Genomic DNA, 12,668 nt, shown 5'->3' with positions numbered 1-12,668 from the left:
ATAACGGTCAATATTTAATATGTCCCCTTTTCTTTTTAGGGTCTTCGGTTTTTGCATTTCCCTTATCTGCTGACCTTACAATTGAAAAGGTTTGATTTTGATTATACAACCATGCACAGGATTAAATTGAATGATCGGATGACATTTCCTGAAGAGCTGGATATGAGTACATTTATTGATGTAGAAGATGAGGTAAGTATTATATTTTCTTGTTATGTTTTTCATTAATCCATTTGGTTAGTCATGTTTAAAAGAGCTATTTGGAATAACTTCAACACTGATGTTCAGACTATTTTCTTGATGGAAGCCTTTCCTTATTTTCTAATGCCAAGTCTATAAAAACTAACTTTGTATAAGCTTTTCCTGTCCACCATAAATTATATTTCTAATATTCTTGCTTGACCAAAGTAACTTATCATTTGAAAAAACAAGAAGACCTAAAACTCTGAAATTATTTCTTTAATTGGAGAGATAATCTTATGTTTCATAACTTTCTTAGTTATTGAAAAAACAATTTAGAGGTGAGCTGCATTTGTGGTACATAAAAAACACAGAACAAGTATATATGAATGAATAAACAAGGAAACTAAATAGGATGGCCTTAATTTCTTATTTGTCTTAGTGTCTTTTTCAGGGTTAAGGGTTCTGGGTTATTCTCATTTAAGGTTTGCTTGCTCTTAAATTGGCTAGATTAGGAAGCTAGAAAAGGAAGGTATTTTGTCTCTTTTCCTTTTCTAATTAGTTTTTTTTAATTAAAACTTTATTTAAATAGTTTGAGAATGGGACTTTGAACTACACAGGTAAAGCTCTTCAATTTCTTCCACTCATTGACCTCGAATTCTCTGATTTCTTTCTCCTTATCTAGTAAAAGATTCATGTTGTCCCACTACATTTTTTTTAAATCCATCTTTTGTTTTTTCCAAATAAGACCATTTTATTAAAAACTTTTATTTATTAATTTGAGAGAGAAACATTGATTTGTTGTTCCACTCATTCATGCGTTCATAGGTTGATTCTTGTATGTGCCCCAACCAGGTATCTAACCCACAACCAGGCATATTGTGATGGTGCTCCAACCAACTGATCTACCCAGCCAGGGCTGTCCCACTATATTTTTTTTGTAAACTCTTAATATTTCATTATGAGGAATATTTACAATTACTTAACATAGTTGTAAGAGTGATAAATCTTTATTCTCAAAACTGTCATGAAGCATGTTTTTTCTGATTGGAACTGATTACTGTAATTATAAAAATATCTTTCCCCAGAAGCTCAAAAATAATTTTAAACATTCATCAAATTGTATTGAGTGCTGTTAAAAACTAAGAGGCAGTGTGGCACAAAAGAGCAACCTTTCTGAGCCTCACTTTCCTTGTCTGTAAAGTAAGGCTAATAAGTGAGAAGAAAGCACCTTTGATAAAGTAAATATTCATTGAATGATACCTATGACCAAATAACATTTTGAAAGATTCATTTTAAAATAATATCTCAAGCACTTGTGCTTAAGCTAGGAAATCTACTCAGAGTATACCAAACTTTCAAAGGAGGTGTAATCATTGTAGGATTCCTACTCAGAGATCATTATTACTTTGGTCTTCTGCATGTTCCTAATATATTTCTTAAAAGGGAATTTTTTTTCCCAAGGGAAGAAAACCTATATATAAAGTTTGACAGGAACTTTTAGGAAGTTCTAAGTCCATTTCTTGGGAGAAGAAAGAGATGTTCTGGCTTAGGTAAAGGAGTTTCAGGAATGATCTCTTTTGACTTAGTATAGAGTTCTAATGTTGGTTTTCACCTCCATTTTTCCTTGAACCAACTAAAGGGATGAAGACTATGTTAGATGCAGCAAAGTTCTTGGCAAAATTGGTGCTTATTTTATACTAGTGGCCCGATGCACGATATTCGTGCAAGAGTAGGCCTTTCTTCCCCTGGCTGCTGGTACTAGCTTCCCTCTGGCACCCGGGACCCGGGCTTCCCTCCAGCCGCTGGCAGGCACCCGGGACCTGGGCTTCCCTCACAGCCCTGGCTTCATCCGGAAGGTGGTCCGGTCTAATTAACATATTACACTTTTATTATTATAGATTGCTTGGTTAATTCAAGAACTTCTATGCGATACCTTAGAGAAGAATTCTTAAGTTATTTAAATAAAAATATTTTTAGGTATGTATATAAATATTAAAGGAAAGGGGTAAAAATTGAGGATTTCTAAGAAGTAGATTCTTCCATTTAAATATGCATGAAAGGGATTTAAAAATCATAAAAGCAGGGAAAAGTATGATTTGCTCTTGTTACATTTCCACCTCCTATACACTAGAGTATAAAATTCTTGAGGATAGAAACAATGTCTGGTTTTTCTTTCTAATTGTCTAGTACAATACCTAGCACAATGATATGGAACTTTCTGTTCAATAAAAGAGATGATGTTCTTTGGGAATTTGAAAACAGAAGAAGCTCGTTTTGGAGTTTAGGTTCTCTGCTTTTATTGATTTTGGTGAAAAAATTTTTTATTGTTACTTTACAACTATAAGCATAAAAGGAGTTTACTAGAATTTTGAATTACTAATTTGTTGAATTAGAATTTTAAGGACATTAATATAAATGCTTTTAAAATACACTTTTTTGTTCATTTTATTTTTTTGTCTCACTTTTTAAGAAAAACTAAATTTACTTAAAGTAAAATAAGTATTTATTAACAGTATATTAAATTATGTGAAAAAAGCAGCATGTAGAAAAAAGTTTTACTTGACTATATATTTTTCCTTTATTTAGTTTGCTATTGTAAGATAATTATGTTTTATTAAGAAATCTCCTCAGACTGAAAGTTGCACTGACAGTGGAGCAGAAAACGAAGGCAGTTGTCACAGTGATCAAATGAGCAATGATTTCTCCAATGATGATGGTGTTGATGAAGGGATCTGCCTTGAAAACAATAGTGGAACTGAAAAGATTTCAAAACCTGGTCTTGAAAAGGTGCCTTTTATAGTTTGCGGTATTTAGTTGAAAGAGAGAAATCTCTGAGGTGATATATACTATATATATGTAAAATGTGGTAGCTGTGTGACTGAGAAAGTTCTCTTTAAACAAAGTTTAATTTTTGAAAAGACTTTTTAAGGTGTTCATTTTTTTATGCATTTATGTGGTTATAGTTAAATTTGTGAAAAACTTACAGTGGGAGCATTGATTTCTGGGAGGCTAAACTGTGATTATGTAAGTAAGGTGGGTGATGCTGTGGAAAGGGTCCTAGTAATCAGGACTTCTGTCTGGAAAGTTGCAGCAAGCCTCTACATCTTACATCTTCAGACTTTTCTCATATAGCAAAATGAAAACATTAGGTCTTTTGATTTTTAAAATGCGGGCTGTGGAACCCTTTATCAAACAATAATAGAACTGATCTTTTTAAGGTGGGGGAAAGACAAAGCCCTCAGTCTCCTTCCTCTTCCCACCCCCACCTCCATGATAGCCCTTAAGGTACTTCAAAAATATTATAGTTCCATGGGTTATAATTTTAAAATTGAAAAGCTGAATAATCTCTAGGTTAGAATTTTTTTGTCACTGTGTATGTGATTTTTAATCAAACATTTCTTTCACAGTCATATAATCTGCTTTATTGAGGAGAGAATTACAGATCAAATATCTTAGGCATGGTGTAAATATGAATCACTGGCATGAAGACTGGTCACTAACGCAGTCTTAGAGTCATGTATATTATATATATAGTTTTTTAGGCAGTATTTGAGAATGGAGTTTCACTTGCATAAATTTATTTTTAGATGAAGACCTATATTCTCACCACCATTACCCTTTACCTTTTAAACTTACCTATTTCTTTCAGGACATAGATGAAATGAATAATGTAGAGGACACATTATAATTTAGTACAAAGAACAGTACATTCAAGCAAGGGTTGACACACTGTGGCTTTAGAGCAAAAAAACCCTGTTCCTGTTTTTCTGCATAGACAATTATGTCTTTCTCTTTTTTTCTTTGTCTTATTAAAACAGGTAGGACTTCCCTTACAGTGTTGCATAGGAGTGGTGGCAAATGACATGCTAGCCTTGTTCCTAGTCTCACGAGGAACATGTTCAGTCTCTCATCTTTAATTATGGTATTAGCTAGAGGTGATTTGTAGATGTTCTTTATCAATTTAAGGAGGTTCCCCTCTTCCTGTTTATTGAGAGTTTTTTATCATGATGGGTATTGGATTTTTGTCAAATGCTATTTCTGGGTCAGTTGATATGATCATGTAATTTCCCTTCTTTGATGTGGTTTACATAGATCAGCGAGTTTCAAACGGTGTGCTGCAAGAATTCAACACAACAATAGCTGTCCGGTGTGAATGAATCAACATCATACTTTTTTTTTGTCAGATTGGCAAAAAATATATTTTTGGTGTGCCACAGAATTTTAGTAATTAGTTTATGTATGCCATGAGATGGAAAAGGTTGAAAATTGCTGATATAGATTGATTTTCTAATGTTGAACAGCTTTGCATACCTTAGAGCTATCAAATCAGTAATCACTGTATCATAGATATTACATAAATACATTAGATGTTCCAAATCATTATATCCTTCAGCTCCTCTATAAAGGAAATTGAATCTTATTTGAATAAAAAAGTTATTTGAAATTTCTTGATCTTGACTCCGCATAATAGAATAGTGTTTTATTTGGCACTTCTAAAATTTCAGATTGTTTTCTTTTTTACATAAATGAATTATATTTCTATATGCATAGTTTCAGAGATTGTAGTATAATTAAAATATGAAGGAATACACTGAGTGAAGCTTGTGTGTATAAAATTATATGGTGAATTGCCATTTTAATTATCTTAGAGGAACATTAACCTACAATAAATATATAGGACAACTAACATGTTACTTCACTATGTATTAATAGAGAATAGGAAATATACAAATAAGTGTTTTTCCTCTTCTTGAGTTACCTTTATTTTTTCCTCTTAGAATTCCTTGATCTATGAGCTCTTCTCCGTTATGGTTCATTCAGGGAGTGCTGCTGGTGGTCACTATTATGCTTGTATAAAGTCATTCAGTGATGATCAGTGGTACAGCTTCAATGATCAACATGTCAGCAGGGTAAGGAGGGGTTTTTTGAGATTATTATTCTAAAAGACGAGCAGGGATGTTTCTATCAATCTCTGGGTTTATTGAAATGGGAGACTAGATGTGTACAGTGAAGCATTTTAAGACACATAGCAAATAATATTTTGTTTTTGCTCTCAGTAAATTTCTTGCTTTGTTAATTGTTGTTATTTCTTGGTTTTGTTTCTTTGGGGCTTGCTCAATGTTTCCAGAGATAGATTCCCAATTTTCCTCTTGTCATGAGCCTTCATGTGGGCTGTTTGAGAGCACTAGAACTAAGTGGTCACTAGCAGCTGCTGATTATGATTAAACTTTGTGAATTGGTACATGTGGTCCATTTAACTCTGAGGTTAAAAATTTATATATTGGATTACATATTGCCATAAAGGTAGTGGTATTATAAATTTTACCAAAAAGTTAATAATGTGACAACTTTTTAGATAACACAAGAGGACATTAAGAAAACACATGGTGGATCTTCAGGAAGCAGAGGGTATTACTCCAGTGCTTTTGCAAGGTAAATAACTTTGTAATTTTTAGTGTCTATAAATTAACAACAGCTTCTCAGTATTTTTCACCATTAAGAAAGTTTAACCCAGTGGTGGGCCAAATCCAGTTTATTTCCAGTTTTTGGAAATGAAGTTTTATTGAAACATCACCGTATCATTTGCTTAAATATTTTATGTTGATCTTATCCCATACCTCAGCAGAGTTAGGTAATTGCAACACAGATCATACTTTTATTATCTGGCCCTTCCCAGAAGAAGTTTGCTGACTCCTGACTTAATTATAGTAATCATTCTAGGACACAGATTTTTTTGAAGACTTTACTGTGTTACCAAGAGGAGGTATGGAATCTCCTCATAAATGTATCAGTAAAAGCAAAGTAGATTTTTTTTTCTAGAATGTTTTAAATTTGAACCTATTCGAGAACAGTTTCATGATTTCTAATTGTTTGAAACAACAAAAAATATTTTAAATAAATATTTGATGCTAGGAAATGGAGTCTTTACAATCTACTTTTTGTTCCTATTAATCTTTTTTGTATTTCTACTAGCTCCACAAATGCATATATGCTGATATATAGACTGAAGGATCCAACAAGAAATGCAAGTATGTTAACATACATTAATTTGCTTTTAATCTGTAGTATTATTTGATATTAATCTGTAGGATAAACTAATTTCTTAAGCAAGTTTTCAAACCCAGATAACCACTTTTAACTGATAGGATAATTAAGTTTTTTTATGCATGGAAGAATTAATTATAAAGACTATTGTGAAATAATACCAGCTGGTAAAAACATGTGGGGAAAAAATGTATTGTTTTTGTTTTTTGTTTTTTACTACATTAAGGGGCAAAACTTACTCTGCATGGAATAAACCAGGTATTTATTTGCAGTAAGATTGTATTATACGGAGTTTGGTTTAATGATGATAACCTCCAGACCTGTGTAGCAGTCATAACTCAGCAGCTGCATGTCCCAGACCAAGTTATTTATCTTTTTTAAGTCTTATTTTCCACATCTGTAGAATGGGAATAATTGTATTTTATAAGGTTGTATAAAAAATTAAATGAGATAACATATTTTAAGCATTTAACATCATGTCTGGTACATAGTAAAAACTCAAATGTAGCTATTTTTTTTTCTTTTATAATTTTAGGGGGTATTTCATAGCTATATGCTTTGCATGGGGACCATAGATGAAGTAAACTTCTCACTTACCACTCTAGAAAGATTCTTAAAAACTAGAGTTAAATGTCTTTGCTATTTGCTTAAAAAGCAAGTAAAGTTTTACGAGTCTAGTGTGCCTCCTTTATATTTTAATTTTATTAAGAATTCCCCCAAATAATCCTGTATACAAAGCATGTGGGGTTGTCTTTTTTTTTTCTTTTTTGTAATTATTACTTTGAAAAATTACAGTTCCTCATTTTTCTTGCTAACTTTTACTCTGCTAAAGCAGTATGCAAATAGGTAGAGATATATCTTTGTACATGAACATAGTTATATACATAGATGATATGTTTGCTTATATTCTTTTTATAATTAAAATAGCATATTCACTCCCATTAATTTTAACATTTTTCTTTATTTAGAAACTTCCATGCCATGAGTAAATCTATTTTCAGCAGTATAATATTTTATTTTCATTTTTTAAACCCTCATTAAATTCTGAATTCAGTTGGTTCAAGACTTAGGACTTATTCATCTTTTCACCAACAGTATAATCCAGGGTCTATCATATAGTGGCTTTTCAATAATTTGCTGTAGGATTAATGAAAAGAAAGGAAATTATAACAAGAAATCATTTCAGAACAAATATTTCAGAGTAGAAGTAATCATTCAATGTAACCCAAAAAGTAACTGTCCAGTCTACCTGGAGGCAGAGCCAGGATTGTGGTTCATGTGTCTCTTTAGCACCCAGCATTCCAGATATTTTCAATAGAGCAATAAATAACAGCTTTCCTTTATTCACTCCCGGGCTCTAGGTTTGTGATGAAGCACCAGGGGGCGCTATATGTATGATCTGGAATATTTTTAGAATTAGAGCTCATTTCGAAGAGCAGTAGATTTTTATTTTCCACAGAGGCATGATTTTTAAGATATAAATTGTTCTAATTTATTGCTTAATAATCATTGGCTTTATTAAGTAGTGTCATAGTCTCATAATGTCACTTTTAATACTTGGAGTTACATATGAAATTCTTTGATTAGAAGGCAGCTAAAAAACTGCTTTGAGAACAAAGGAATGATAATTGTAATAGGGAATAATATACAAATAAATAGTATTTGTAGTAGTAGAAGCAGCAATAGCATTTATTACATTTTATTATATCCCAGGTAATAATGATAAGTTAGGTGCTAGCAATATGCTGAAGAAACCAGGGTCTGGAGAAGTGCTTACACAGGGTCACATAATTTATGGTGATAATACAATTTAAAATCAGAAATAGTTTTATTTCCAAGTTTCAGAGAAGCTTTTTTATTTTAAAAATCTTAATCTACATAGAGTTGGCCTGGAGCCAAATGCTATTATGGATAAATATATGACTTTTTAAAATATGAGATGTAACCATGTGTTATTAACTACCTCTTTACCCTTGTCTAAAAGAAGCTCATGTTTCAAGTTGAGAGATTCATGTAATTGAGATATATTTTGATGAGAGTGATAGAATTATATACAATGGAAAACTAGTAGAACAAAATTAAATAAAGGAAGCTCAATTTCAGTGGCACTGTCTTACCCTGTTTTAATTATTAATAGAATTTCTAGAAGTAGATGAATATCCAGAACATATTAAAAATTTGGTGCAGAGAGAGAGAGAATTGGAAGAACAAGAAAAGAGGCAACGAGAAATCGAGCGTAACACATGCAAGGTTAGATTTTATAATTTTATTTTTAATTAAAAAGTGCTATTGCAGTTTGCTTAACTGCAATTCTGATAGCTAACTAATTGGGTTGATTCTGTAGACAACTATGCTATCATGATCATTAAGGAGTATAACCAACCATATTACTAAAGTAAGATAAGATTTTAGGTTATGCATTAAAAAAAACAATAACGTAGTAATAATACTCAGTGCTGGTGAGGTTACAATAAGATGAGCATTGTCACATTCTGCTACAAGAAGAATAAATTTGTAAAACTTTCTGCATAGATATTGAGTGGAATTTATCAAGTCTTAATGTAAATTCATATTATTTTATATATAATTCTCTTAAGGAAATAATACCTAATAAGATAATTGCAGATGCTGTAGAATTGTGACCTCAAGGATATTGATCACAGTATTTTCAAAACTAGGGAAAAATTGGAAACAACCTGAATGTATATCAGTAAGGGAATGATTATGTATAATATGATAGTATATGCTTAAAAAGAAACATATACTTGTTAAAATTAATGTCTTTCAATTTTTAATAATATTAAATATAATCACTATCAGTTATTAAGTGAGAAAAAGAGACACCAGAGAGAATGATCCCAATGTATGTTTTTTAAAAAAAATTATAGTTTTTTACTATTAGGAAAAAATGCTATCTAAAAAAGAATTAAGCTTTGACTCATGACCTGCTGAGTTATGATGGTATTTTACAATTTCTAGATAAAACTGTTCTGTTTGCATCCTGTGAAACAAGTCATGATGGAAAATAAATTGGAGGTTCATAAGGATAAGACATTAAAAGAAGCAGTAGAAATGGCTTACAAGGTAAGTTTAATTGTACTGTTAGCATTTAATTATTGATATCTTAGATAATAGTGTTAACATATTTTCCAAAATTTTTATTATAGTCAATAGTAGTATAAGCACTTGCAATCACACTGGTAGTCCATTTAAATCTTTGAAACATAGTTGTTTTTGAGAAAGTCTCACAAAAATATTTATTTATTCTTTACCTGATTTTGAGTCCATCTAGAGTTTAGAATGTTAACTTTTTTAAAACAAAAAATGTCTTTAAAATATATTAGTGCATAGGTTGTATGATTTGAGGGATAATGAAATGTGATTATTTAAAAACTAGAGGCCCGGTACATGAAACTCGTGCCCTCAGCGGGGAGAGTCCCTCAGCCCGGCCTGCGATCTTTCGAAATCCGGGAGCCCTCAGGGAAGCGGGCCTAAGCCATCAATCGAACATCCTTAGTGCTGCCACAGAGGCGGGAGAGGCTCCCACCACCACCACTGCCACTGCTCTTGCCAGCCATGAGACCGGCTTCTGGCTGACCAGCACTCCCCCTGTGAGATAGGGCCAAAACTGGCTCTCCGACATCCCCCGATGGGTCCCGGATTGCGAGAGGGTGCAGGCCAGGCCGAGGGATCCCACCAGTACACAATCGGGGCTGGGAAGAGATGCGGGGGTTTGGCCAGCCAGGGAGGAACCACAGGAGGGCTCCAGGGCGTGTCCGGCCTGTCTCGCTCAGTCCCAATCGGCTGGACCCCAGCAGCAAGCTACCTACCAGTGGAGCGTCTGCCCCCTGGTGGTCAGTGCACGTCATAGCGACTGGTCGACTGTGCTCCCTGCTGGTCAGTGCACGGCATAGCGACTGGTCAACCAGTCAAATGTCTGCCCCCCGATGGTCAGTGCATGTCATAGTGAACGGTTGAGCAGCCTTAGCATATCATTAGCATATTAGCCTTGATTGGTTGAACGGCCAACTGGTCAACCAGACATTTAGCATATTAGGCTTTTATTATATAGGACTAGAGGCCCAGTGCACGAATTCATGCACCAGTGGGTAGTCCCTCTGCCTGGCCTGCAGGATCAGGCCGAAACCAGCTCTCTGACATCCCCCAAGGTGTCCCGGATTGCGAGAGGGCACAGTCCAGGCCGAGGGACCCCGCCAGTGCATGATTGGGGATGCAGGAGGTTGGCCAGCTGGGGAGGGACCTTAAGAGGGCTCCAGGGCGTCTCCGGCCCATCTAGCTCAGTCCCTCCCTGCTGGCCCTCAGCAGCAAGCTAACCTGGTCAGAGCACCTGCCCCCTGGTGGTCAGTGAATGTCATAGCAAGCGGTTGAGCGGCCTTAGCATATCATTAGTATATTACACTTTGATTGGTTGAACAACCAACAGGTTGACCAGACATTTAGCATATTAGGCTTTTATTATATAGGACTGGAGGCCCAGTGCACGAAATTTGTGCACTCGGCGGGGGTGGGGGGTGGTCCTTCAGCCTGGCCTGCACCCTCTAACAGTCCAGGTGCCCTGCGATTGATCGCCCTGCAGAGGGAGGCCCCCCCACCGCTGCTGGGCGGTGGCCTGGGCCTCCCTCTGTGGGGCGATGGTGGGGCCCCCCCGACCGATCGCATTACACCTGCCTTGGCAGTTAGTGCTGGGTTGCTGTAGCGCCCACAGCAGTGGCAGTCAGTGCTAGGTCACTGTGGCAACCGCAGTCAGTGCTGGCTTGCCATGGCGCCCGTGACCCAGGAGGGACCGAGAGGTCAGCAGTTCAGCCTGCTCACCAGTCCCCGCCCACCTGAGCCTGCTGCACACACAGCCTGGCATTTGGTCGTCTGTTTGGTCGTATTGGATGTTACGGATCCTGGCTCGCTATATATTAGGATAGTGTTTAACTTGTGTCTTTAACTTTGATTTCTTTGAGCTTTGATGCAAATCATAAACATGGATTTTATTGTCTGTTAGGACCTATTAAGAGATGTTGTAAAAGAGAGCTCTAAATGTGAGTATAATTACACATCAGACTAAAATATTTTTTTGGGGGGGCGTTTTCTTTTAGATGATGGATTTGGAAGAGGTAATACCTGTGGATTGTTGTCGCCTTGTTAAATATGATGAGTTTCATGATTATCTTGAAAGATCATATGAAGGAGAAGAAGACACACCAATGGGACTTCTACTAGGTGGAGTCAAGTCAACATATATGTTTGATCTGCTGTTGGAGACAAGAAAACCTGATCAAGTTTTTCAATCTTATAAACCTGGGGGTAAGGAATTTTGCAGTATTTTGAGTAGTACTGGACTTAAATTTTTCATAAAGTTTTTTGTTTGTAGAAATAAATTTAATTTTTTATGTTCTTAAAAATATTTTATATGTTCTTAAAATAAATGAGATGGGTTGGGAAGTAGTCAGCATAAAGCTAGGAATTAAATTATTGATTGCTTTCAAGAAGATAGACACAAAATTAAAAAAAAAAAAATTAAACTTCTGGTTTACTGTGTCCAGTGGGATTTTTCTTCTTCAGTATTGAATAGTCCTCCCTTCCCCCATCCCTATTTACCAAGAAGACCCTGGACCAAAAAATGTTTATTTCCATAAAGTCTTACAGGTAGAGTGTTTTTTAGAGTCTCCTTGAAAAGGTGGTTTCATAATCAATCATTGTCAACATTTTTTAAAATATATTTTTATTGATTTCAGAGCGGAAGGGAGAGAGAGAGAGATAGAAACATCAATGATGAGAAAGCATCATTCATCGGCTGTCTCCTACATGCCCCCTACTGAGGATCAAGCTAGCAACCTGGGCATGTGCCCTGACCAGGAATTGAACCTAGACCTCCTTAGGTTGGCGGTCAACCACTGAGCCACACCAGCTGGGCACTGCCAACATGTTTTATTTTTCTCCATCCTCGTCATTTCTGCAAGTCCCAGGGACTTCAGTGCTCAACCTCTGAGCCACACTGGCCAGGCTAGCTAATTGCCTTTATCTATAGATATAGGTATAGGTATAGGTATAGGTATAGGTATAGGTATAGGTATATATAGGTATAGGTATAGGGTATAGGGTATAGGGTATAGGTGCCTAAGTGACCGAACGACCTGTCGCTATGATGCGCATTGACCACCAGGGGGCAGACACTCAAAGCAGGAGCTGCCCTCTGGTGGTCAGTGTGCTCCTACAGCCAACCTCCAGCAGCCCCTCCCCCTGGCCAACTTCCCGCAGCCCTGATCAGCCTGATCACCAGCCAGACTGAGGGACCCCACCCGTGCACGAATTCGTGCACTGGGCCTCTAGTTCATTAATAATCAAGACTTCAGAATATTTTATCAGATTTAGATTAGCAACATGGGAAAAATTGAGGATTGACATAAACTACATACAAGAGATTAAAT

General features: G+C 35.7%; 1 protein-coding gene across 8 annotated transcripts in view; it reads left to right on the top strand.

Annotated features, from left to right (window-relative positions):
- Positions 1–12,668, top strand: part of USP47 (ubiquitin specific peptidase 47) — a 96,269-nt gene that overhangs the window by 66,123 nt on the left and 17,478 nt on the right. For 7 of the 8 annotated variants that reach the window (XM_006089607.3, XM_023754531.1, XM_023754530.1 and 4 more), the window contains 8 exons: positions 40–192; positions 2,803–2,970; positions 4,962–5,093; positions 5,540–5,616; positions 6,157–6,212; positions 8,366–8,478; positions 9,208–9,312; positions 11,337–11,544. In XM_006089607.3, the coding sequence (XP_006089669.1) occupies positions 40–192; positions 2,803–2,970; positions 4,962–5,093; positions 5,540–5,616; positions 6,157–6,212; positions 8,366–8,478; positions 9,208–9,312; positions 11,337–11,544 (1,012 nt within the window). The remainder of the gene's footprint in view (positions 1–39; positions 193–2,802; positions 2,971–4,961; positions 5,094–5,539; positions 5,617–6,156; positions 6,213–8,365; positions 8,479–9,207; positions 9,313–11,336; positions 11,545–12,668) is intronic. The other variant, XM_023754532.1, reaches the window with a different exon arrangement.

The sequence above is a fragment of the Myotis lucifugus genome, unplaced genomic scaffold (genome assembly GCF_000147115.1).
Source record: "Myotis lucifugus unplaced genomic scaffold, Myoluc2.0 scaffold_61, whole genome shotgun sequence".
Taxonomy (NCBI): Eukaryota; Metazoa; Chordata; class Mammalia; order Chiroptera; family Vespertilionidae; genus Myotis; species Myotis lucifugus.
The sequence above is the reverse complement of the archived record's forward strand: the minus strand, read 5'-3'. Positions and strand labels throughout refer to the sequence as shown.